The 27,902-nt window shown below is 37.8% G+C and overlaps 1 protein-coding gene and 1 non-coding gene across 9 annotated transcripts in view; one reads left to right on the forward strand and one right to left on the reverse strand.

Annotated features, from left to right (window-relative positions):
• TANC2 (tetratricopeptide repeat, ankyrin repeat and coiled-coil containing 2) overlaps positions 1–27,902 on the reverse strand; it is a 247,181-nt gene that overhangs the window by 128,078 nt on the left and 91,201 nt on the right. For 6 of the 8 annotated variants that reach the window (XM_036340071.1, XM_036340069.1, XM_036340068.1 and 3 more), the window contains exon 5: positions 6,129–6,239. The exons of the other annotated variants lie outside the window; for them this stretch is intronic. In XM_036340071.1, coding sequence (XP_036195964.1) covers positions 6,129–6,239 — 111 coding nt within the window. The remainder of the gene's footprint in view (positions 1–6,128; positions 6,240–27,902) is intronic. 8 annotated transcript variants of the gene reach the window in all.
• Positions 9,142–9,245, forward strand: LOC118672521. The gene has a single exon (XR_004973088.1). It is a non-coding gene; the product is annotated as a U6 spliceosomal RNA (small nuclear RNA).

Genomic DNA, 27,902 nt, shown 5'->3' on the forward strand with positions numbered 1-27,902 from the left:
ATATGATTATTGAGTATAAATTGTTTATATGGTTATTTTATTATTTTCATCTTTAACAGTATCCCGCAGAATTATCTGATGATAGACAATATAGGAAAGCATTCATTCGATAAATATTTACTGAGTACTTTCTGCGCCCAGCACTATGTTAGGTGTTACATAATACATTATGAATATTGGTGCATGATACCTATCCTTAGGAGCTTATACTCTCATAGGGGAAGTTAGTAAAAAAAAAAAAAATTAATTAAACCATAGTAAATTAAACTCTGTGAGAACTGTGTAGGCAGGATATAAAATACTGTAAAAAAAAAGCAAGTGCTGAATATTCAGAACACTTTGGCCTTTTTCTTTTTTTAATTAAATTAAGTTTATTAGAGTAACGTTGGTCAACACATTAAATGAGTTTCAAGTGTGCCTTTATTTTCCTTGATGACACCAATTCCCCTTTCAGAGATGGTTTATGCTTTCAACATTTGCAAAAACTGCCTTCACTTAAAGTAAAGTAGCCAAACTATGGAGGGATTAAACTATGATTAAATCTGTGCCAAAACATAAAAATAGACAAATAGGTCAATGGAACAGAACAGAGAGCCCAGACTAAACCAACAACTATATGGTCAATTAACTTATGACAGAGGCAAAAATTTACAGTCTCTTCAATAGATTAGAGTATTATCTTATACCATGCACAAAAATAAAGTCAAAATAAATTAAATACTTGAATGTAAGACCTGAAACCATAAAACTAAAAGAAACCATAGGCAGTAAGCTCCCTGACACTGGTCTTGGTGATGAATTTTTTTGGATCTAACTCTAAAGTCAAGGGAAACAAAAGCAAAAATAAATAAGTGGGATTATAGCAAATTAATTCGCTTCTGCACAAAGGAGGAAACCATCTATATATATAACCTATATATATAAAAGGCTAAGTGACCCACCGTCCGTCTGTCTGACTGACCGGCCGGTACATATGAGGCGCACTGGCAATTTAAAAATAAATGTTGACTCGCTCATGCACAATACGTATAAAGTTCTCACTGGAACCAATCACACGCATATGTTTCGATCTGTCATTGTCAATTGTGAATTTGGTTGTTTTTGTTGACATTCTGAAGCTGAAAGAAAGCGGTGTTGTTGACAGAATATCTCTGAAGACCATTAATAAATCACTAGGACAAACTCTAGACAGAGTAGGAATATTCCTACCTAAACCCATTTCTGACATGGTCAGTTATATGTTGCTTTCTCTCAAGTTTGAAGAGCGTGTGACGTTAAAGTTGTAAATACTTCATCACAAGGGAAATTAGTCAAGCACTCTGAAAGTGTTTTTACTCTTAATGTGGTATACAGGGAGATATTAGAATAAGTTTAATCAATTTATCAGTCATTGCTTTTATCAATGTTGTTTTTATATCATGTCTGTGTTGTTATTGTTTATTTATTAATCAATTTATATATTATTTTCATATACATTTTACTAATTTTCTTTCACCTCTGACACTTCTATTATAGAGAAAGGGCGAATAGTGATATTAAAATATTTCTCCTAATTAATTTTCCTTTCAATGTGAATGAATCTGTGCACCGGGCCACTAGTCACAAAATAAAAAGACAAGCTAAGCTACTAAACGGGTGAAGATATTTGCAAATCATGTATCTAATAAAGGGTTGCTATCCAAAATATATAAAGAACTCATACAACTACAACAACAAAAAATAACCAATCCAATTAAAAAATGGGCAGAAGATCCAAATAGACATTTTTTTCAAAGAAGACATACAGATGTTCACCGGGCACATGAAAAGATGCTCAAAATCACTAGCTATCAGGGAAATACAAATCAAAACCACAATGAGATATTACCTGTTACAATAGCTATCATCAAAAAGTTAAGAAATGACAAGTGTTGATGAGGATATGGAGAAAAGGGAACCTCTGTGTACTGTTGGTAGGAATATAAATTGCTACAGCCACTATGGAAAATAGTATAGAGGGTCCTCAAAAAATTAAAAATAGAATTATCATATGATCCAGCAATTCCACTTCTGGGTATTCATCCAAAGGAAACAAAAACAGTAATTCGAACAATATAATTTACAATAGCCAAGATATGGAAACAACCTAAGTGTCCATAATAGATGAATGGATAAAGATGTGGTGTACAAACACACACAAACACATGCGCGCGCGTTATACTACTCATCCACAAAGAGAATGAATTCTTGCCATTTGCATCAACATGGATGAACCTTGAGAGTATTATGCTAAGTTAAATAAGCCAGACGGAGAAAGACAAATATTGCATGATTTCACTTATATGTAGAATCTAAAAAACAACAACAAAAAAACAAATATATACAGAGAACAGGTGGTTGCCAGAAGGGATGGGGGTTGGTGAAAATTGGTGAAGGGGGTCAAGAGGTATAAACTTTCTTATATAAAATAAATAACTCACAGGTATATAATGTACAGCGTAGGGATAGTCAATAATATTGCATTGCATACTTAAAGTTGCTAAGAAAGTGAATCTTACACATTCTCATCACAGGAAAAAAAATTGTAAATTGTATGGTGACAGGTGATAACTAGACTTATTATGGTGAACTTTCGCATTGTATACAAATATCAAATTATGTTGTATATCTGAAAATATTATATGTCAATTGTACTTCAATAAAAAGCTGTGCCAAGAAATAAATGTCTAATAGCTAAGGTATCCAAATCCCTAATCTGTACTCCATAATGGCAGGCTATGCAGTCTAGTTTCACAGACTCTTTTAATTCTCGGAATTCTCTTACCATTTTCACATTGGGCTGTTTACATTTTTCTTTAGAATCTGTTAATTATAAACTGCTTGTTCTCATCTATATCAAATTACTCAGAAATTTGTATCACATTTAATCAAATAAAGAAACCCATGCTTTCTGTCTAACAGTTATAAAACCTATGATTAGCTTGATTAGCTTGGTTCAATTGCCAAAGCAAACCTGGTTAATATTCATTTCTTAGTTCTTAAATGATTACCTAAATTTTTCCTTTCCTGATGAATGTTGGAAAATGGGTGACTGCTAAAAGCAGAAGATGCTATTTGTCACAGTAAATACTTAAGTCAGGGGGCTCTTCCACATCTCCCCTACTCTCCAAACTAAGCTCCTGGTTGTGAGCATCACTGCCTACCAGTGGTCAAGAATCAAAGCAACCAACCAACCACCAGCTCAACTCTACTCACTGACTGGCTGACTTTAAAACATTCCCGCCCTCTTCTTAGTTTCCTTGGGCAAACTTGAAGAACAAGGGGTAGGAACAGATGAAACAATTGTTGAAACCAGGGTCTGGGTACATGGCAGGTTGTTTGGGTATGATTAAAACTTTATACAACAAAAATTATTTTCTGGCTTGGCCACATGACTTTACTTGGACCCTGGACTGTTATGAAAGAGGCTTGAAATGTGCCTTTGCACTTGGGCTTATATTCTTGTGCTCAGGTGATTAACCAAAAGAAGAGCTTCTCTCCACCTGATGCTCCTTCGGCCTGAGCCCCAGAATGAACACACACAGATCTGAGCCCAACTTGAACCCTAGAGCTGAACATGCAGCCAGAAACAGAGCTATTCCAATCAATATTCACAAATCCATGGGTAAGAAAAAAATTGCTTATTTTTTTGTTGTAATGCATTTTAGGTTGATTTGTTACAAAGTATTATTGTGAGCATTTAATTTTTAGATAGTTAATTTGCCTCAAATACAACCACAACTTAAGTAGCAGACCATAATGAAATCCTGGTAGGTTTTCCTATCATGTATTTTCTGAACAATATAATCACTCCCTTACCTTCATAGTCACTTATTTCTAGTTGTCACCTTACTACAGATTCTTTTCTATTTCTTACTCATCTATTGATCTTCTCTTTTAAAAAATATAATTTACATAAAATAAATCATATTCCTATGAAGTGTACAAATGAATAAATTTTGACAGATTTATACATCTGTGAAACTGCCTTTAAAATCAAGACACAGAAAGAACATTTCTACCATTTCTGTAAGTTTCCTTGTGTTCCTTCAAAGTCACAACAAACTCTCTCTCAATCTCTAGCAACAGGCATCCAGTGATCTGTTATCTTACAACATGCTTTATTTTCTTCCTGGCTTTTCCCCCCCCTTTTTTAAAATTTTTTTTTGATTAAGGTATTACAAATGTGTCTTTATCCCCCCATTGCCCCTCATCCCCCCAGTCTTGCCCTCACCCTCACCCCCTGTTGTCTGCGTCCATCGCTTATGCTTATATGTATGCATACAAGTCCTTCGGTTGAACTCTCCCCCTTACCCCCACCGTTCCCTACCTTCCCTCTGAGGTTTGAGCATCTGATTGATGCTTCTGTCTCTAGATCTGTTTTTTGTTTAATTTTTTTTTATTGCTTAAAGTATTACAAAGAGTATTACATATGTCTCCTCTCCCCCCTACCCCCCACCCCCCGGCTTTCTGAACATCTAAACTGTGGTTTAGTTTGGTTTAATTCCAATTTAGCAAGGAACTCATGCTTGTGGAAAATATATGTAAATAATAACATGGATAAGATTCTTCTTAGTGATTCAGCGATGACATTCCAACAACAGCAGCTTCTTGACAATAACAATAGCTAGTTTAGATTAAGGATGTAGCCTGGGCAATCAGGAAGTAAAAGATGGGTCTCCCTAAAAATCATTCTGATTTACAAATCTGAAAAAGACAAAGTCTCTGACAGGGTTCTTTTCCCAAAACTCAATGTAGGAATAGAGAATTAGTGGATTTATTTTACTTTATCACACTAAAATTTGTGTGAACAAATGCAAAGCACAATATTCCACTGCCCAAGAAGTATAACAATACCTCAAAACATGAAAGTAACTCTTCTAACAATGTGCTACAGTGCCATTTAAAGAGTTGATTTGTTTCTTTTAGAAAAAGAAAAGCTGGTGCCTCATACGTAACTATTGTGATTAACTAAAAAAAATGCATATTCATCTACAACAGTGGATGAAGCCCAGGGTTCTGCACCCTGAAAGTGAAATCCCCAAATTTTTCAATATTCAAAACTAATACATAAAATCAATCGCTTCACAGCCTTTTGGCTAAAATCAAGTGTAGTATAAAATCAAATGTCTGATTAGGTTTGACCCAAGTTTGTGCCTATTGTATTTTTCTTTTTATATATAAATATGTCTTATCTCGGCTCAGAGATCTATTATCCTGACATTTCAGATGAGAGCTACTGATATCTTCCCTAGAACTAGAAATCATTTTATTCTGCTGATCCCTAATACTGTAAATATGTAATGGTTGTATTCATTGTGGTTTAACTTCAATCTTAAAAAGCAGGAATAAACAAAGGACCTAAAACCACGCCTTCTAAGGTCCTTTACTAAAGCTCTGATCTGTATACTCAACTAAAGCTGTGAACATTTCTGACACAGCCCTATAGACTTACTGGAGAGTGAGTGTAAAGAATGTTGCCAGGCAACTCATCTAAGTTTGGAAGAATCTAAGCATTGATAATGACTCTGTCTCAGTTTGGCTCCCACACAAGAAGGGTTTTAGTGAACTCCCACATGTATTTACAGGCCATTCATGAGAAGAGATATTTCTAAAAGTGTGTGTCCAGGAGTCCAAATCAGGAACCTATAATGTTTCTTTTCTAATTCAAGTTTATGTCACAACTATTTTCTATACTGTCTAGAAATCTAATAGGCATTAGGCAAAATAGGCCACATGTAGAGGGCTAGTGTTGAATGAACATTTTTTATTCATATCTCTATCATTCCTATTTGCACATGGCCAAAGCAACATTTCTTCAAGTATCCCATATCATAAAAATCACCCTGAAAACCAATTATTACCACAATTATTTAAATTATTTTGAAAATTATCTTTAAAATTTTTTTCAATACTTACTCTCATTAATATCAACAGTCAAAAGGATGTTCAGTAAAAACTATGTTCTAATAAGGACAATATGCAATTAGTTGTGAAAGAGGTAATGGATATGTTTTTATAGATGGTATACTTGCAGAATACTGCTCTGCAGGATGGGTCTAATCCAAAAACCTCCCTCTTTAAAGCAGACACTTTGCATGCATGCTTACCAGGGCAGTATGCATCCACATCCAGTTTCTGAGCTGAAGTGAGGGTTGGGGAGCCAAGCTCGGATTCTGGAATTCGTGGGCTCTCAACAAACTTTGCTTTCCTCAGAGGGGCTAAGGACAAAAAAAGAGACAAAGAGAGAGGGAGAGGAAAAAGGGGGGTGGATAGAAAGGAAGGAAGGAAGGAAGAAAGAAAGAAAAAGGAAAGAGAAACACAGGGAAAGAGAAGGGAAAGAGAAACATAGAGGGGTCATGAGTAAGGGGAACAGCAGGCAACAGATGGAAGCACTTAAATGAACGACACACTCTGTCAGACTCAGATCAGGTTACCCTATTTTTTGTGCCAGAAAAAAAAGATTGCATTCTTCATAGAGGAGATGGGTCTTGTTAAAAAATCACTGCAAACTGGAAAAGCTAAAATCTAATAATCAAAACTATGAGCAGAAGTTGTAACTTGTAACTGTTTATAATCTTTAGCTGTTTTCTTTATAAAGTCAAGAGCTTTCTTATTTTGTCTTTCATTGTCATTATATACAGGTATTAACTGAGGAAAGTATAGGACTAAGTTCTAGGACTTTGTTTGCAATAATTGTAATCAAAGGTTTTCTTTATCCACAAATATCTATTATAATACTCAGCTGTGATAAATACCATAAGAAGGATTAATCTACCTCACTAAACAAGGAAATCAATCCCCTGACTGTTCAGCTATTGGCATAAGAAGTCAAAACTGCTAGTTGACTAAGATATTAACTAGGCCACACTAGTTTGATACTGGATGCTAAACAGATAGGATTTAATTACAAATATAATCATGTGGTCTATGGAACAGTAATTTCCTTGCCATGGAATCCATTCATTCTTGTAAAGAATGAAATATAAAATATAATTCACAAATTGAAAGCTTTACTTATTGAAAGCTCATATAAATTTTACTTACTAATTAAAATTAAAAATATGAAGATTGCTTTGGTACTTTCAAACTGAGTTCTATTAAATAAACTACAATAGATTGAAAGTGTTTAGCATAGTATCAATTAAATCTGAAATTGATTTGTATGCATTATAAATTAGTGTCATAACTATAGGTGTCTAAGACATTGAGTGCCTAAGATCACACTACTTTTTTCAAGTTTCTGCCTATTCTTCAAAATCCTCATCCATTACTCCATTACTGATCCATAAGGGATTGATTCTAAGCTATTCCTAAAATATCCTGTAAAAAGTACTATAAAACTTTGTCATTATAATGGCCAGAATTTTTCTCTATTTTCTCTTAGAGGATAAAAATAGTAAAGTATTAAAAAATACTTTTGAAATGTGCCAGTACTCAAAACCTACAGACAACTAATTCACACTTTAAATCCTAGAGTGTGTATGTACTAGTACATTTTGAGCTTCTATTTAAAAACCAAAATAAAGCCAGTTACTATCTACATGGCAACAAAGGCTAAGGGTGCTAACGGTATGGTTTTCCACTAAAAGTAAGCTTTGAAATAACAGAACTCTCACCTCTGCTAAAAGTGTAATACTTGAACCTATTTTTTAAAACCATGATTACAAATGAAGATCAGAATTGATGTATATGCATGTCTACAGGCTTCTAATAGCCAATATTAGAATCTTTTTTCATGATCTCACCAATCAATTAAAAAATAATGAAGCGATTTATTTATCCAATATTGTTTAGTATAGAGGAAATTATTGTAAGTTAATTCTGAAAGCTCTTAGGTCCTTTCGAGAATTTTATTAATATATTGTCATGGCAACAGCATAACTATTTTACCTGCTGAGTTCTGACAAGGACAGCACTGGTCCCTGCTCAAGGGACTCTATATATCTAAAAATCTTATAATAATTTTCATAATGAAATTTGGGACTAGCATACAGAAATTAGCAACTTAGGTTAGATATGTAAGAAAGAAATTCAAGGAGGAAAAGAGAAGCTGAGGGAGACCTGAGCAATGTACAGGAATTAAGATGGAGCCAAGGAGGAAAATCAGGATCATAAAGATCTGTGAAGCTTAACGCCTTACAGAGTTCTGTTTTCCCTTCTCAGAGAATTCCAACGGAGGTTATCTTTAGCTCATAGCAGACATTTAATTTTTTTTTCCTGCCTTCATCTCTCCTTCATCCATGCTATACATGCCCAATAATGAATCGGAATTATTTTGTAAGGTCGCTTATAATGTTCTCTGATCTAAGTTATAGAAAACTAGTATCATCTGTAAGTCAATCAAACACAGGCGGTATAATCAACAGCATGACAGGTTGTCCAATAAGTCTTAAACACTGCTTGGTGGAGAACATAAAAGGCCAACTTGGAAGATGGGAATAATATTTTGCCTAGAATTTTAGTATACTTATTTATTAAAAAAATGGCATATAAGATGATTCATTCAGATAGGTAAGAGAATACATGTCAAAAGGGTTTATCAGTAGTAAAACAAAGAAAAAAAGAAAAATGAAGTGGTTGAATTGAAATGGGTAGGAAGAATCTAAAACCAAACAGGGATTTTATTGTGATGTAAGAGATAACAGGAAAGTAGGGCTCTGAGAAGTGATCTGAACCAATACTGGGAACATGATTCTTATGCTGGAAGAGACTTGAGTTTGGGAATCTGGTAGAGATTGACAGGAAGGATACATATTGGTTCGGAATATGGGCTTAGTCATTTCAAAGATTTAGGTCTTGGCTCTAGTACTTATTAGTAGTAACAAAATGAGCAAGTTAACTTAGCCGAATATGCATCATCAAAAATTAGGATCAGTTTAAATTTATTTTTTCATTCAAATATAATGATACTTATAATGCTTTATAGATTAATTATATCTGTAAATAAAAACAAATGTAATGCTTTCGATTACAGTGCCTAGAATAGTGTCTGGCATATGGTAACTAGTTAATAATTATTTGCTAAATGAATAGAAACAGTAGAAAAATCAAAGCAAAGACAGGGGTTACAAATAGAGTTTTAATAAAACAAATGTTTTAAAAAGCACTCATGGTGTTCGCTTTGGCAGCATATATACTGTACTAAAATTGGAATGATACAGAGAAGATTAGCATGGCCCTTGCACAAGAATGACAAACAAATTCATAAAAAGCATTCATGGATAACATAAAGGTTAATCACACTTATAAATACCCTCACTAACTTAGACTTTCATAAGCAAACATTATATAAATCACCATTATTATAATCAGACTATGATAATTTAATTTCTAGCTTTAATGACTCGATTATTTCCATAAAAAGTTTCCGACAAAATATGCTAATGAGGATATAGTTGAGTTAAAAACGAAACACTAGAAAAGACACTTTTGCTGTATCCAAGAACATCCACATTCAGCAATATTTGAAGGATGCAGTAACAAAGGAAGTCAACATCTCTTTATTCTTGACTTTCCCTAGGAAGGCTAGGCAGCTGCTTTCTGACCCTCAACAGCATAAAGTCACTAGTGGATCAGTCGGATCCTTTTGAGCCTTTTTAAAGCTTTGCTTAGGCAGGTGTGGGGTAACTTTTTACTCTAAGGCTGGTTGAGCTCTGCTACAAAAATGTGTCCTTTCTTGGATTTCTATTGAATGTTCTTGATAAGTGGTTCTCAACCTTCCTAATGCCACGACCCTTTAATACAGTTCCTCATGTTGTGGTGACACACAACCATAAAATTATTTTCGTTGCTACTTCGTAACTGTAATTTTGCTACTGTTATGAATCGTAATGTAAGTATCTGATATGCAGGATGTATTTAGGCGACCCCTGTGAAAGGGTCGTTCGACCCCCAAAGGGGTCACGACCCACAGGCTGAGAACCGCTGTTTCTGATGCTTTTAATAAGATCTCTACACACTCTGGCTGGTCAGAATGGAATAACAAACAAACAAACAAAACAAAACAAAAAAACACCTCCTGTTCCTGTGGGAACTCTAGAAATTGTTCAGTTTAGAGCAGCGGTTCTCAACCTGTGGGTCGCGACCCCTTTGGGGGTCGAAGGACCCTTTCACAGGGGTCACCTAAGACCATCGGAAAACACATATATAATTACATATTATTTTTGTGATTAATCACTGTGCTTTAATTATGTTCAATTTGTAACAATGAAAATACATCCTGCATATCAGATATTTACATTACGATTCATAACAGTAGCAAAATTACAGTTATGAAGTAGCAACAAAAATAATTTTATGGTTGGGAGTCACCACAACCTGAGGAACTGTATTAAAGGGTTGAGGCATTAGGAAGATTGAGAACCACTGGTTTAGAGTTATCTAGACTCATGGAGTCCCACCCCACCTATGTGCAACTCATTATTAAGTTAAAGGCTATATGGATAATTTTGTAGTTCTCTTTCTGCTTAGCTCTCTATTTTTCAGTACTCTGTAAATTTCAGTTGCCTTGGTTTCACCAATTTCTGATCTCTGTTTTCTCAGTTCAACAAGACTGTCACTCTCTGAGTTTCCCACCATCAGGAGAACACTTTTAGGCAAAAAGCCAGAGTTGACCTAGTTTACTCCTCTAGTTTTCTCTCAGGGATCATATCACCATACTGTCAAATGTCGTTTCTGAAAACGGTTGTTTCTAGTGGGAGAGCAAATCCAATACTGTTCACTCCATTACAGTGGGAAGAAGAGGTATCTCGTGGTGTTTTAATTTGTCTTTTCCAGATGTGGCTGACAAAAGGCAGAAGAACCTTCGTCTTATATATTGCGGTAGCCTTAGTGTGGACCACAGAGCAAGTACTATTATTTGTTAAATGAATTAACTATTTGTTTATCTATATATTTTCGGAAGCAACAAACCACCTCTTTATGTCTTTCATACATTTAGTGATTAAGGCCTAACAAAATTGGTGATTCAAAGTCATATCCAAGGTAACTCAAGAGTAAGTCTGTTCCTCCCACAGAAGTTCTATTTTCATGCAATTATACACAAAGGATATACTAGACACATTTATATAAAGACAAACCATACAAGCAATAAATGTGGAGACCAACATAGTGCTCCAAAGAAAGAGTTACTGCAAAAAATTATTGTAGTAACTTTTACGACATTCCTACAAGACAACTTCAGTGGCATTTTGAATAAACTAAATAGAAGTTTTTTCATTTCATGAAACCGGTATTTAAATCTTTGTTTACCTACACATGCTAATACAAAGAAAAAGGCAAATTACTGTAGCATACAACTCATTGTTTTCATGTCATCTCTTTATAGTATTGAATGGCAAAACTCAGGGTATATGAGATAAAATGATAAAATAAAGCAGTATAGATTTCAATTACCTACTTTAATATCTTTGCCAATACAAATCAATAATCTGAGATCAGAAAAGCCTTTTAAATATGCTAATGATACTCCAATGACAATTAGTTTAATGGTATTAGGTTTCATTTCCACATATCTGAAGCAGCACTAGGTTTTTAATAATATAAAAGGAGTTTAACATTGTGGGTATGTTGGCTTATGCGATTATTGGTTTACTGATATGAGCAATTGTATATATTTGTCAGGCCAACTTCTGAGTTTAAAGTACTAGTAGCTATGTAATATAACTACATTTAAATTTAAAATACTACATAAACATATCATCATAGAAATTGAAAATATAAGAAACAAGTATAATGCAATTAAAAATTATCAGAACCCTACATACCTCTGTTAAAGTGTCAGAGCATATGATCTTTCCTATATTTCATATAAAATATTATTGCCAATAAAAGCAGTTAAATGACTAATGACTTGTCTTTTCAATATACGGCTTTTGAAAGGAATACTTAGCCCTAAAGGTAGCAAGTGAATTCACTGAGCAACATTTTACATGTAGAGTTGTATCTCTAATATGAAAGTGAACATTAGCCACAGTTTTTTCCTCATTAAATAACTCTCACCTCTTCAAAATACGAAATGTCTCAAATTTTATATATGTAACATATAAATAGATAACATATTTACGTATGTAACTTATGCAATAATATGGAGCATACATGTGGTATGACTGTAAGGAATGAGGCTAGCTGTACTTGTAAATGTTCTAAAAATTAGCTGTCCAACTGATGTAGCTCAGTGGTTGAGCACTGACCTATGATCCAGGAGGTCATGATTTGATTCCCAGTCAGGGCACATGCCCAGGTTGTGGCCTTGATCCCCATTGGGGGACATGCAGGAGGCAACCAATTGATGATTCTCTCTCATTTTTGATGTTTCTATCTCTCTCTCTCTCCCCTCCTCTCTGAAATCAATACAAATATTTTAAAATAAAAATCCTATATAATAAAAAGGTAATATGCAAATTGACCCTAATGGCAGAACAACCCAGAACGACCCATAGCTATGATGTGCACTGACCACCAGGGGGCAGACACTCAACGTAGGAGCTGCCCCCTGGTGGTCAGTGCATTCCCACAAGGGGAGCTCCACTAAGCCACAAGCTGGGCTGACCTCTCCCGCCTCCTCAGCAGCGCCAAGGATGTCCGACTATGGCTTAGGCCCACTCCCCATATGGGGAGCGGGTGAGCGGGCCTAAGCCGGCTGGTGGACATCCCCCGAGGGCTCCTGGGCTGCCAGAGGGATGTCTGACTGCCAGCTTAGGCCCGATCCCCCCAGGGAGAGGGCCTAAGCTGGCAGATGGACATCCCCCAAGGGGTCCTGTACTATGAGAGGGTGCAGGCCAGGCTGAGGGACCCTCCCCACCCCCCTGAGTGCACGAATTTTCACGCACTGGGCCTCTACTCAGTCAATATATCCTCATCTCAAATTAAAGGAAAAAATATATTTTCTCTAGCACCTTTAAACAGAAATATCTACAATTCATATCTTCTCATCAGACACCTATGAGAATGTAGCGGGAAAATCTCTATATATAAAAGGCTAATATGCAAAGTGTCCCTCGGGAGTTAGACTGGGAGACCGCGAGTTCAAACGCTCGCTATGACGTGCACTGACCACCAGGGGGAGGCACGAAACCAAGGAAGGTCCCGGCCGGCAGCCAAGGAAGGAAGGCCCTGGCCAGCAGCCGGAAGGCCCCGAGACCCTAGCCATGCATGAATTTTGTGCAATGGGCTTCTAGTAGTAGAACAAAGAAATGAAGATCATGATGAAAAGAAAGGGCTTTAAAGTGAGACTTGTGCTACATGGCCTATATAATGTGGTCTTCAAAAAATTATTCAATTTTTCCAAGTTTGGATTCTGCATCTTTAAAATGTGAGCCATATATCCTTCTTAGAGTTGTTATGAGGATTAAATTTAAAGAGCAAAGTGTAGATAAGGCTAAAAAAAGATACTGTATTAATATTTCTTATTGTTTGGAAAAAGGCAGCTGAAGCACAATGTGCTATTGAAGGCTATAGAGTGAGCTCCCCCTGGAATCACAAACTAAAATAGAGACCTTGGAGCCCTCGCTGGTTTGGCTCAATGGATAGAGTGTCAGCCTGCAGACTGAAGGGTCCCAAGTTAGATTCTGGTCAAGGACACATACCTGGGTTGCGGGCTTGATCCCCAGTAGGGGGTGTGCAGGAGGCAGCCGATCAATGATTCTCTCTCATCATTTATGTTTCCCTCTCTCTCTCTCTTCTTCTCTGAAATCATAGAAATATATTTTAAAATAAAATAAAATAGGGACCTTGGATTTGTGGATCAACCATAATATACACAGTAAGATGTTCTATACATCTCTAAACTAAGTAAGTCTATGTAATCATAACAATACTATGCCACTTATCTCCCAAGGTTATTGTAACGACTGAAATGAACTCATCTTTGTAAAAAAATTAGCATAGTGCCTTGTATATAAAATATACTCAATACTAGATATTGTTGTTTTTGGTAAATGATAATGATTATATGATAGGTAATAGAAAAACATGGACATGTACAAACTAAATTTTAAGATGCTAATAAAAATATTTGGCATCAAGAGCAGATGATTTATGACAGCAATCTGCAAGAAGTAATCTACTCACATGTCTTGCCTCAGTTCTATCTCCCTATACCTTATACCCAAAAGGATAGCTGTTATTTAATAGATGAAGTTATTTTCTTTAGAAGGATATGTATTACTAGAGGCCTGATGCATGAAGATTTGTGCAAGAATGGGCCTTCCTTCCCCTGGCTGCTGGCACCAGCACTGCCTTCGTTCTGGCCAGAGCCGCATTTCCACCTTCGCTCTGGCCCGGAGCCACCTTTCTGCCTTCCCACGCTGCTCAGAGGCCCACAGCAGCTGGGGCGGTGCGGAACACCTGCGTTGTCGCCATGGCGACGATGCAAATGTCTCACCCCACCCCCAGCCGCTCGGCACCTGCATATGCAAATTAACTCGCCATTTTTGGTTGGGTTAATTTGCATATACACTCCTGATTGGCTGGTGGGCATTGCAAAGGTACGGTCAATTTGCATCTTTCTCTTTTATTAGTGTAGATAACAAGAATACTAGGACAGGTCCTCTTGTATGTATGATGGGGAAAGGTACATGTTGGAAAAGAGGTATTATATATGAGAACGCTAGTAGCTCGTTCCTTTTTGAACATTTTATATGATATTGGATTCAGGATTCTGGTATTACAAATTTGTAATATAAATTTTATCCTCCCTCTATTATTGTCTAAATCATCAAACCCTACCAAATAAGCTCTTTTTATTTTTTTAGCTTTTATTGATTTCAGAGAGAGAAAGGGAGAGGGAGAGAGAGAAATATCAATGATGAGAATCATTGATCAGCTGTCTCCTGCATGCCCCCTACTGAGGATCGAGCCCACAACCCAGGCATGTTCCCTTGCATGCCCCCTACTGAGGAATTGAACCTGGGACTCTTCAGTCTGCAGGCTCTATCCCAAACAGGCTAGGGCCAGATAAACTCTTTGAATGTAGGAACTGTAGAATAATCATCTTAGAACAGTGTTTTGAGAATGATATAATGCCATCACATTACTGTTTTCCATTTTGCATCAGCTCTCAATAATGGCTGAAAATATGCTAAGTACAATAACATAAAGTTCCTCAGGAAAAAATAGTTTTACATATACTTACGAACTAAGAGAAATAATCTTGGATACTAGCACGTAAATAATAGTCAGCCATCATTTACTGATAACGCCAATTTGATTTCTAAGAGGCAGACCCAAAAGGCCTAAGGTTAACAAAGAGAGAAAAAAGTTAACAATTAAGGAAAGAAATGAAAAGCCTCTTTTTTTTTTCTTTCTTTTTCAAGATGTCAGGAAAGTAAAATGAAGAAGATCCTGGGCAGTCAATGTGGGAGGCAAAAAAACGGCTGCAATCTGCATAAACATAAACACTGTGCCAGACTGTAATGCAATCCTAAAAGGGTAAGTTACAACAAATAAGTCTTTGTCCCATGGGCAAAAATGACTACTGAGACATTTCCAAAGATTAACTGTGAAGGACCATTAACTTTCTGGCTTGTTTTTAGAATGTGCAGTTGCTACTAATCCTATATAATAAAAGCCTAATATGCAAATTGTCCCCTTGACCAGGAGTTTGACCAGGAGTTGAACCGCTTGCTATGACGTGCGCTGACCACCAAGGAGCGGCACAGAACATGGCAGGGCGTTGGTGACGCAGCACTGGCAGCGGGCAGCAGTGGAGGCGCTGATGGCCCTAATGGGCCCCGATGAGAGTGGGACCACAGTGGGATGGAGCAGGTGAGAGGGCGGCGCTAGGCCAAGCCGGGTGCGAGTGGGGGCCTGATCACCCCACCAACTATCATGCAGACAATGCCTGATCAGGGCCGGGCCCCAGGCTGGGACAGGTAACTAGGGGTGGGTGGTGGCGACCAACCTCCTGCGGAGCCCGGGTTGGGGGCTGTGACCTCTCAGTGGCTACCTGGGGGCAGGGGTGACAGGGATGGAGGTGCAGTGAGAATGCAGGGTGTCTGCCAAGCTCGCTCTCACTCTCCCTGCTATCCTCCCCCAGGACACCAGGGCTCACCCACTAGGGAAGCCTCTGTGCTCAGGTGCCAGGCGCCCGTGAGGAGCCTGTCCTGCACCCGTGAGGCCTCTTCTGGGTGAGCCGGGCCGCAGCTGCCAGGACCACAAGGGCCGATCAGGCTCCCCATAGGTTCATGCAGGAGCCGGTCTGCGAGGCCAGCTGGGAGAGAGCGTACTGCCCGCCCGGCTTCCATGCAGCACCACTGGGTGGCCCAGAGGCCCACGCCGTGCCCTGGCCTGCAGCGTATGGCTGTGCTCACCGTATCTCCACATGGGGACTCAGGCGGAGGGGGGCATGTGGGGGCCCTGGGGCCCAGGTGCTGCCCAGGGCCCAGAGGTCAGCTGGGACCTGCCCTCCCACACCAAACGCTCACGCTTCAATCGCCGACCAGGTCTAGGGACCACACCTGTGCACGAATTTCATGCACCGGGCCTCTAATCTTAAAAGGAACTCACAACAGAATACTTCACCACCCCCTAACCATGGGTGAAGAATTACAACATTCTCTAACCTTAGAATATCTGTCAGAAACTCCCAGTCTTTGTAACAGGACAAATTGCTTTTCGTTACTCTGAAACTTTGGGATTATCTGACTGGGAAGGGATAGGGAAGAAGTTAAGGAGGGAAGGAGATGAAGGGATTGAGCATAAAACAAGGAAAAAGAGAAAGAACTTGTGAACACAGACAATAGTGTGGTGACTGCAGGGGGGGGGGGGGACACAGGTGGAAAAGAGTATATGGGGGATATAGAGGTAGAAGCAGGAATTTTTATTCTGGCTTTTCTTAAATACACAAAGGAATGAAGTACTATTTGCCTTACTCTTCTTAGTTGTATGTTAGTGAGAGGGTGATCTATAAATATGCAAAAAGTATACTGATTTAACACAGAGGTCTTTATTTTCAGTAGACTCCTCTCACTCTTGGATTTTAAACTAATAAAACACATTGCTCTATTCACCATATTACATTCTTTAAATATTAAAAAATCTTGGTAGTAGGATGGAAGTGGAAGCAGTATTACACAATACAGTCAAGAGGAATGAAAGCAAAAAAGGAAATCTCAAAAGTTCATATAATTATCTTATGATTTCTATTATTTTAAGAATGTACCTCAATGGATGTATGGTAAAGTGGAAACATGTAAGTATGGAACAATAAATGGTAAAGAAAAGAACACTAAAGTCAGAGTTTCTATAAAATTTAGCACAGCCCAGTGGGTGTGGCTCAGTGGTTGAATGTTGACCTACGAACCAGGAGATCACAGTTCGATTCCCCGTCAGGCAACATGCCCGGGTTGTGGGCTTGGTCCCTGGTAGGGGGCATGTAGGAGTCAGCTGATCAATGATTCTCTCTCATCATTGATACCTCTCTCTCTCTCTCTGAAATCAATAAAAAATAAAAAATTTAGCACTAAAGCTAAATATTGGTTCTCCAATACACACATATTTCTATGGTTAGAAAGAAGTAACTTTTGAGAAAGTGTCATTATTTATGAAAGACAAAAATCTCAAAATCCTATAGGGTCCTGCTTCTGTACAGCCTAGAAAGCTTCTCTACGACCCACTCACAGAAAAAACTATAAACTCTAAACAAAATATGAAAAGCAACTACCTCAAGGCCCTGGAGATTGAACATAGTAGACAGAGTCTGGAGGAAAGCTGACAGTTGCAAGAGAAAAGACCAGACTGGAATGAGTGTCCCATTTTTTGGCATATATGCAGACCATAGTCAGCAGTGCATGGAGTCATTAAAATTCCAAAAGAAAACCTAGTTTTTCTAGTCTTGTGGCAACAACAACCACTGAAAAGTGAGGGGAGGAAGATTTCCAAAAAGTAAAGAACTACAGGAGGGGACCCAAGTTCTGTGTATAAACTCTGCTCAAACTTCTGGCTGATTCCTGAACCATGCATGAGGCAGAACTGAACTGAAATGATGCCCAAGAGATCAAGTTAATTGCCTGCTAAAAGAAAGCTATTACACTTTTTGAAGAAATATGACAAAATCCAGAGTATCCACTAAATAAAATGTCCAGGATACAATACAAAATTACTTAATACACGAAGAACCAGGAAAATGTGACCCATTATCACTAGAAAAGATGGAGATCATTCCAGATATTGTAATTAGCAGATGAGTAATTTAAAGCAATTATTATAACTATTTTCAGTGACGTAAAGGGATATGTTCTCTTAATTAAAAAAAAGGAAGAAATCTCAGCAGAGAAATAAAAACTATTTAAAAGAACCAAATGGAAATTCTACAACTGAAAAATGAAATAGCTGAAATAAAAAGTCACTGAATGGATTGAACAGCATCTAATCTAATAAAAGAGAAACATGCAAACTGACCACACCTCTGCTATGCCCCAAGCCATGCCCACCAGCCAGTCAGAGAGACTATATGCAAATTAACCCAACCAAGATGGCAGCCGACAGCCACGGAGCTGGAGCAAGCAGGAGGCTTGGTTGCCCTGGCGATGGAGGAAGCCAAGCTTCCCGCCTGCCCTGGCTGGCTGTGGCCTCCACTCAAGGCAACAAAGTTTCAATTATAGAAGATAAATAAATCCCAGATACCTGCTTCCAGCCAGCCTCCACTGGGAGTTTGGGTGGCTGGGGGCCGTGGCCAGCCTGCAAACAGCCATTAGCCCCTCACCCAGGATGGCCACACCCTCATGGGGTGAGGGTCCCCACTGGGGGGCTTGGTCAGCCTGCAAACAGCCATCAGCCCCTCACCCAGACTGGCCAAGCACCCCAGTAGGACCTCCCCACCCTAAAAGGGGTGTGGCCAGCCTAAAAATGGCCCTCAGCCCCTCACCCAGGCTAGCCAGGCACCCCAGTGGGGACCCCCACACTGAGGGGCTGTGGCCAGCCTGCAAACAGCCATCAGCCCCTCATCCAGGATGGCCACACCCTTATGGGATGAGGGTCCCCACTGGGGGGCTTAGCCAGCCTGCAAACAGCCCTCAGCCCCTTACCCAGACCGGCCAGGCACCCCAGCAGGACCCACCTCCCTGAAGGGAGTGTGGCCAGCCTGAAAATGGCCCTCAGCCCCTCACCCAAGCTGGCCAGGCACCCCAGCGGGACCCCCACCCTAATCCAGGACACCCTTCAGAGCAAACCAGCCGGCCCCCACCCATGCACCAGGCCTCTATCCTATATAATAAAAGGGTAATGTGCAAATTGACCCTAACAGCAGAACGACTGGGAATGACTGGTCACTATGACACACACTGACCACCAGGGGGCAGATGCTCAATGCAGGAGCTGCCCCCTGGTGGTCAGTGCGCTCCCACAGGGGGAGCTCTGCTCAGCCACAAGCCAGGCTGACGGCTGCCAGTACAGCAGTGGTGGTGGGAGCCTCTCCCGCCTCCTCAGCAGCGCTAAGGATGTCCGACTGCAGCTTAGGCCTGCTCTCTGCTGGCAAGTGGACATCCACTGAGGGCTCCCGGGCTGCCAGAGGGATGTCTGACTGCCAGCTTAGGCCCGATCCCCCCCCAGGGAGCGGGCCTAAGCCATCAGGTGGTCATCCCCCGAGGGGTCCCAGACTGCGAGAGGGCACAGGCCAGGCTGAGGGGACCCCCCCCCCCCCGGCCCGTGCCGAGTGCACAAATTTTTGTGCACCAGGCCTCTAGTATTTAAAGTTTAAACATGACAATTTAAATGACAGTATATAGTGTGTTTGTATATATGTATGTACACACACATACATACACATATATACTATACAGTAAATTGAAAATAGTTTAAAATGATAGAGGAGTAAGTGAATTTGAAAATAGATGAATGAAAATTATCCAATCTTAAGACAACAGAGAACAAAGAGCAAAACAAAAACAAAAAAACACCTCAGGACCTGTGAGATGATATCCCAAGGTCTACATATATATGTAATTAGAATCTCAGAAAAAGAGAAAAAGGGGGCAAAAAAGTATTTGAATAATGGCTAATTTCTCAAATCTGTAAAAGATAGTTTCATAATCAAGAAGCCCAGAAACCCTTTGCAGGCCATCAATTCACATTCTTAGTCTTAGAATCATCTTGACAGATCTCCCATATTCCTAGATTCTATAAGTGGCTGGTCGACAATTTGCTTATTCCTTAAAATCTTTTTCTCCTTGTAACTTTTCCACTGCTACCATTTCAGTTTACCACTGTCTCAAAGGCCTCCTCAATCCATTCCTGGTTTTACCTTCCTCAGAATCTTTTATTTCCAGACAAACTGATGTATTTACCATTTGAATGCATCCTGTCCTCTTGCTTCTAATTTTTACTAGTCACCTTATTTATCATTCCACTTTCTAATCCACATGGTAAATGCAATCTTTCCCCCCACTTAAAAACACACACCATACTATTCTTTAAAAATATTAAAGTTCAATTTATCTGGGGAATTTGAGCAAAATTTAACTTTTCCATAATCTTCTGGCGTGCCAAGATGATTGCTGTCAAACTTTGCTTTGCACAGTTATCCATTCTTCTTTCCTTCCAAATTCATAACCTCCGTTAGTCACTTATTTCCTTAAGTGTTCTCCTTGGAACACTTACTTGTTGCACAAGATTTTGCAGTTGTGTAAGAAAAAACAAAGTGTCTGTTGTCAAATAAGTTTTAGAGATACTAGATTAAACAGTTAAATAGGTTCTTTTATTGCAGGACTTCTCACAGCTTTAAAAATGCTAAACTGTTAGTTTCCCCATCATCATTCTTTTTCATTTCTCTCATGAAGATATTTCCTTTCTCATCCCACTACAGCTTGACCCAGCTCCATACCACTACTCACTCTTTTGAACAGAGTAAGCCTTCTACCTTTAGTTAGATTCATTTTTCATCCCTGCTTTTTAATTCCCAATCTATTTATCCAGAGAAATATATACTTATTTCAGGATCTTTATTTCCTAAAAATGATACCCAGACCAAGAGATCTCAGTAGTATGTCTTAAACTTGGGAATTCATAAATATTGGTAGTATATTTTCCTGAAGAGTGAGTTTTAAAGATTTCTTTTTTGAAATCATAAAAATGTAAAAAGTAGACTATTTTTAAAAATATTTTTCTACTTTTCAATTACAGTTGATGGAATGCAGACTATTTTAAAAGAAAAAATATCTAGGTTTGCTTTGGATGTCCCTTTAAGCTATATACTGCACCCCTTTCATATGCATTCAAATTTCTCTGTCCCAAAGATATATGTAAAAAATATCCAGGTTTGCTTTGATGCCCCTTTAGGCTACCTCCCATATCCCTTTGATATGTACTCAAATTCCTCTGTCCTAAAAATACTCCCTAGGAAAAGTCCAAGAACCACTGAAGTAGGCCAATGTAGAGGAAGGGTAGAGAAGAGAATTATTACTTATAGAATATTTCCTTTGTGATAAGTATTACACTAGATCCCTAACATATATTATCTTTCTTAATGCCTAAAATGGCACAATAAGGCATTATTTCATTAATTTTATAGAAAAGAAACTTCAGAGGTTAACATTTCCTAAGCTACAAAGCTCACAAGTGGTTAAAATGTTTTACTTGAGAACATTGGAGTGATAAAGAAGACACATTTATAATAGAAATATTGACTGATTCCCATGAGAAAAAAAACAAACTGGAAATCACTCTTTTAAAATAATTTATCATCATTGTGAAACTTTTGGTCTTAATGTAGATTCTGACAGGAATTCAGATTCTGACAGAAAGGAGGCACCTATTTCCTACTAAAAGCATATAAGCATTATTAATAAATTTTTAGATATTCAGAAGTGCTATTGGATGACATGTTCAAGTTTTAGTTAAACTAGGGAAGAAACTAAAGCCTTTTATACTTATAAATTTTATATATTATTTATTCACTAACATATTTCCTCCCAAATAAAAGCAATGCCTCCTATCAACTAAGATTTTACCCAGTTGTCTGTTATATTAATAATATTGGAAAGACTTCAAGGGATTTCAGAAAGTAAAGCTGAAGACATCAAACTCTTTTGAAATTAAGGGGTTAAATTATAAGTCCAAAGTAGGAGACTTAATTTTTTCACAGAACGTTGCCAGTTAAATCTGCAACTTGAATCTTTATATATTGAACAAACCAGATGGCTCTTACTTTAAGAAAACCTAAAGTAGGAGTACAGTATATGATATACTAGTACAGATTCACCAAATCAACTTACTGTAGAATCTCTCAAAATAGGGAGTTTCACTAGTGGATTTTAAGTTATACAATATACAAACAAACAAATATGCTTATATACAACATTTCATTTGGGTAAGGCCCCAAACATTAAAAAAAAAATCACAGGATGTGCCAAGGAAGATTCTTTAAAATGAATAAAACTATTATTAAAAATATAACTGTTTTTTTTTAAAAAGTGCTCAAATCAGTCTCTTTTACTATTAATAAGAATTATGGTTCCAGAGGTAATGGAATACAAAATTCTTTATACATGTGCATTTATAAGAAAAAACTAATAAAAAAGTGTTAACTTACAATGTATACAGTTATTAAATATACATAAGTTTTAAAATTCATATTTTCTTGCGCAATGATTAAAATGTAAACATTCAATTTATTTAATCTATTACTTACAAGGCTTTCAAAAAAAGTAAAATCCTTTTACTAAATGACATGACAGTAAGTATAAGTGATTAGTACTTTCTTTATCCTTTAATATATTAATTCTCCCTATTCAAAGGTTTCTTAAACATTGAGCAAAGTCATATGTACAGCTCTATAGACTAAGATCTCAAGAATGTAAGAAATATAAATCAAAATGCAGTAATAATGAAGTAGCAAAATATTTTTCCCTAATTGTACAAATTAAAGGAACCCAGTTATACCCTAAAGTATATCTTCTCTGAACAAATGTATTTAAGAAGAGGAATTCAGGAAGATAAATAACTGAAAAAGCCTAGATAAAATGCCCTTTTCTTTGTGAGTGGCTGAAGATCATTCTAAATATTCTAATTTTGAAAAACCAAGTTCCTACTTTTAGTACATTTCTAAGTTACCATGGCCAGAACTAAAAAGAGAAATTAAAAGCCAGTAAATGAACAGTCTTTTAAGAAATTCAATCTATAAATTCAATTTATCTTAAATTGAGCATTTCCAAATGGTCTGAAAATACAAAAATGGAAAAACTCTAGTTAACCTTTCTCAACTGGGAAAACAGACAATATAAATCAACATAAATACCAAATAATGTCAAGTTAATAAATCCTTAAAACTATCCAAGTACATTCATTTGTAAGCATTTCAGGTAATGAAATAAATATTTAATGTATTAAAGAAGCATGCTTACAGAAATTCTAGGTTTCCACACTATTTTTTAAAAGTGTATTTTACTTGTATTGCAATAGGAATAGAATTCCATTCTGGAATCACAACTAACAAAAAAAAGCAATATGACCTTCACATTTACATTAAAAAACTGAATTAACAGCTTTCTTCACAATGAAATATTTTTAAAAGTATTAAACTGTTTCTAAATTTCATACACACACACACACATAAAAGTAAAAGAACACACAATTAAAATTAAATATATATGTTTAAAGACATTTCTTAATGGCTTCCCTGAAAACTATATCAAATTCTCTTAGGTTGTGTTTCTTTTTCTACAAAGCTCAAAGTAGGCCTCGCATCTCAAAAACCCATGTAACACACAGATACTCTACTCATCATACTCACAGGCTTTAGTTTATCTTCTTCTTTAGTCAATACTATATAATCTTTTCTCCAGAAAACCTGAAAGACTTCTTCTTATTCACGGTCATGTTGTTAACAGAACTGACACACCAGTAATGATCCACACTTGAATCTTCGGCACTCAGCTCTTCACAATGCCCAGAACTTACTGTGTGTTACAGGTGATACTTCTTACAGCAAATGTTGATTATGGTCCCAAAGCACAAGTGATGCTCCCAAAGGAGCTTAGAATCCCTCACAACATCACCTGCTTCTTTTTGTATCCAGAGATGCAATGTGGTATTTGTCTTGAACAGCTAATGATTTCAAGACAAATTACACGGACGAGTTCTTTTCATTAGATTGCCTGACATAAGCTTATCCTTTCAGACTACTGCAGCAAATATAGATTGTATGATTCCCTTAGGAAACAGGAAATATTTTTATACAATATTTCTCTGTGGCGCAGTTTAATTTATCCTTCTGTTTGAGCAAATTGATGGAAGAACTGGTTCTGAGGTTTCTAATGGCGCAGCATTAACACAGTGAATGATTCACGGATGTTCTTAACATTCAGGAGTAACATGGAAGGCTAGCAATACAGTCCAGGTCCAGAGCTGATGAATGGCGCAGTGCTGCTGTTGTCATAGCAACTGAGAGGAAAAAAGCAGCACCATATAAGGAGCTGTGACATGAATTCTGGGAACGATTTATTTTAAAAACCTGTAAGCTCCTCATGCCGTAAAGCTATAAACTCCTCTCTTAGTGATTCCTTCTCAATTTTTTCTATTCTGAATTCCTAAATCAGAGCTGTGTGAACAAATATATATTGCAAAATACAGTAAGTAGTCACTAACAAAACTGCATATTAATGTAACTGAAAATATTAATAATACTGTACATGTGCCTGCATTATCTTCATAATTTATTGGGTTAAATGGTAAATTTAGACAGTGATAAGGAAGGAACTGTCTAGAATGTAAGGTATCAGAAAAGTTATTTTTAAATATTTAGAGATATTCAAAACCTGATTGAATCCCTTTCATTCAGATGGCAGTATCAGATACACTAAAACTACAGAACTATCACTTGATTAATATAGTAGCATTGGTATTAATTTCAAACAAAGACATACTACCTTCTATATTCCTTCTAGATGCAGAAAGGTTCAAAAGACACCAACTTCCTGAAAATGCGAATAGCCTTCACTCATGATCAAGGAAATGACTTGTGTTAATCATTGGTGAGACCGGGTTAGTGTTAGTGTTCCATCCCATGTGTCTGAAGGCCTTTCCCTAAAGGGTGTGGGGAACCTTTCTGTTGTCACAGTTTCTCCTCACCTCCCAGGAATCCAGAAGAGTCCCTTCCCTTCCAGTGGACAGCAGGATAGCTTGAAAAAAGAACCGTGGGAGAAGGGGAGCTAGGGTTAATGTATGGATTTAGCAGTGGTAATGGTACTCTCTGCAGTATTCTAGACATGCTGTGAACTTTCAGTAGGCTTCTGAAGCATATGTTCCACTGGTGCTATTCATCTATTTAGATAGGACAATTCTATATGACAGTTATTTCAATCTTTTTTGTCTCGTAGCACACAGAAACTAATCACTAAAATTCTGCGGCACCACAAAAAATATATTTTTTGCCGATCTGACACAAAAAAAGGTATAATTTGTATTATTTCACACCAAACAGCTATTGTGTTAGCTGTTGTCATTTTTTTTTTTTTACCTGATAATCTAAAGGAAATGAGGTCAGTGCCTCTGACTAAATAGTCAGGTATTGCAAAAATTATTGTAGCACATCGATTGAAAATCACAGCTATATGAAATTGTTCTATATCATATCAATGGATATTTCTCTCCTAACACCACATATTTAACGAAATGTTCCGATACAAAACAATACAAAAGTAAAGCAAAAACAATAAGGTAAATTTATTTATTACACTGTTCTCTTGTGTGGGCAGCATTGTCATTATAATGTATATTCATTAGTGAGAGAATATTCTGTCATGCTACATATTTATTATTCTTATGGGTTAAATATGTCAATTTGGGCACATTTTCTATAATGAAGGAAAATATGGTTTAGCATTATAATAAGTTCTATTTTATGATGTGAATATATATTAAAAGCTAAGCATTATATAATCACATATTATAATTTACTTCCTATTTGGAGAGTCACTAAGAGGATTTCTTCTGAATCATGGATATTTACTTACTTGCCTTTCATAATGTGTTGTGACTGAGAAGTATTTCTGAGGACCAACATTATTTAATCTTTACATCTAAAATTTGAAACTTTGTGAACTGCTCAAATTCCAGCAGGTCGGCAGATAAGCAAGTAGGGAAGACAGGGTCAATTAAATATATAAAAATAGACTTCTAGGAACTGTGGCATAAAATCATGGTGAGTTTTCTGGGCAAGATCACAGAGGAAGCATGAACAAAGAAGGATTTTCTTTTTTTCTGTAACCATCATGGTATTTTCCACATTTAAAAGTGATACCCGGGAACTAAGAATAAGGGAAGAACCAAGATGGCGGCATAGGTTAACGCCGGAGTTTGCTGCCTTGAACAACTACTTCAGAAGTGAAACCAAAACACGGAAGGGACATCACCCAGAACCACAGGAACGCTGGCTGAGTGGAAGTCCTACAACTAGGAGGAAAGAGAAACGCATACGGACACTCAGAGGAGGCGCAGTGCTGAAGTCAAATTCTGAGGTGCGGAGTGCGCGGAGCGGTTGGCGTTTTCAATCGGGAGGGAGTCGCAGACTCTGAGCTCCAGATCCGGGCGAGTCTTTAGGGACCCAGACTCAAACGGGAGAAGCGGGACTGTCTGGCTTCGGTCAGAGCGAGTGCAGCTTTCTCTCCGAGGCTTGCAGCGGGTGCTGGGACTCAGAGAGGCAGAGCCCCTGGGAACAGGACTGAGAGCCGCCATAACTGCTCTCTCCGGCCCACCCTGTTGATCCTGTGCGACCCGCCCCGCCCAAGCCCTGCACTGAGGCATTTGCCGGATAGCCTCAGGCAAACGCCAGATTAGCACCTCCCTAGAGGACAGAAGTTCTCTCACTGCTGACACAGCTGATTCTCATAGCCACTTGGCCTGGAGGTCAAACCCTCCCTGGAATTAGCTACAACAATCAAGATTTAACTATAAGACTGCGAACAAAGACCACTAGGGGGTGCACCAAGGAAGCATAACAAAATGCGGAGACAAAGAAACAGGACAAAATTGTCAATGGAAGATATAGAGTTCAGAACCACACTTTTAAGGTCTCTCAAGAACTGTTTAGAAGCCGCCGATAAACTTAATGAGATCTACAAGAAAACTAATGAGACCCTCGATCTTATATTGGGGAACCAACTAGAAATTAAGCATACACGGACTGAAATAACGAATATTATACAGACTCCCGACAGCAGACCAGAGGAGCGCAAGAATCAAGTCAATGATTTGAAATGCGAGGAAGCAAAAAACACCCAACCGGAAAAGCAAAATGAAAAAAGAATCCAAAAATGCGAGGATAGTGTAAGGAGCCTCTGGGACAGCTTCAAGCGTACCAACATCAGAATTATAGGGGTGCCAGAAGATGAGAGAGAGCAAGATATTGAAAACCTATTTGAAGAAATAATGACAGAAAACTTCCCCCACCTGGTGAAAGAAATGGACTTACAGGTCCAAGAAGCGCGGAGAACCCCAAACAAAAGGAATCCAAAGAGGACCACACCAAGACACATCATAATTAAAATGCCAAGAGCAAAAGATAAAGAGAGAATCTTAAAAACAGCAAGAGAAAGAAACTCAGTTACCTACAAGGGAGTACCCATACGACTGTCAGCTGATTTCTCAACAGAAACTTTGCAGGCCAGAAGGGAGTGGCAAGAAATATTCAAAGTGATGAATACCAAGAACCTACAACCAAGATTACTTTATCCAGCAAAGCTATCATTCAGAATTGAAGGTCAGATAAAGAGCTTCACAGATAAGGAAAAGCTAAAGGAGTTCATCACCACCAAACCAGGATTATATGAAATGCTGAAAGGTATCCTTTAAGAAGAGGAAGAGGAAGAAAAAGGTAAAGATACAAATTATGAACAACAAATATGCATCTATCAACAAGTGAATCTAAGAATCAAGTGAATAAATAATCT

This window comes from Myotis myotis, unplaced genomic scaffold (assembly GCF_014108235.1).
Source record: "Myotis myotis isolate mMyoMyo1 unplaced genomic scaffold, mMyoMyo1.p scaffold_m19_p_17, whole genome shotgun sequence".
Classification (NCBI taxonomy): domain Eukaryota; kingdom Metazoa; phylum Chordata; class Mammalia; order Chiroptera; family Vespertilionidae; genus Myotis; species Myotis myotis.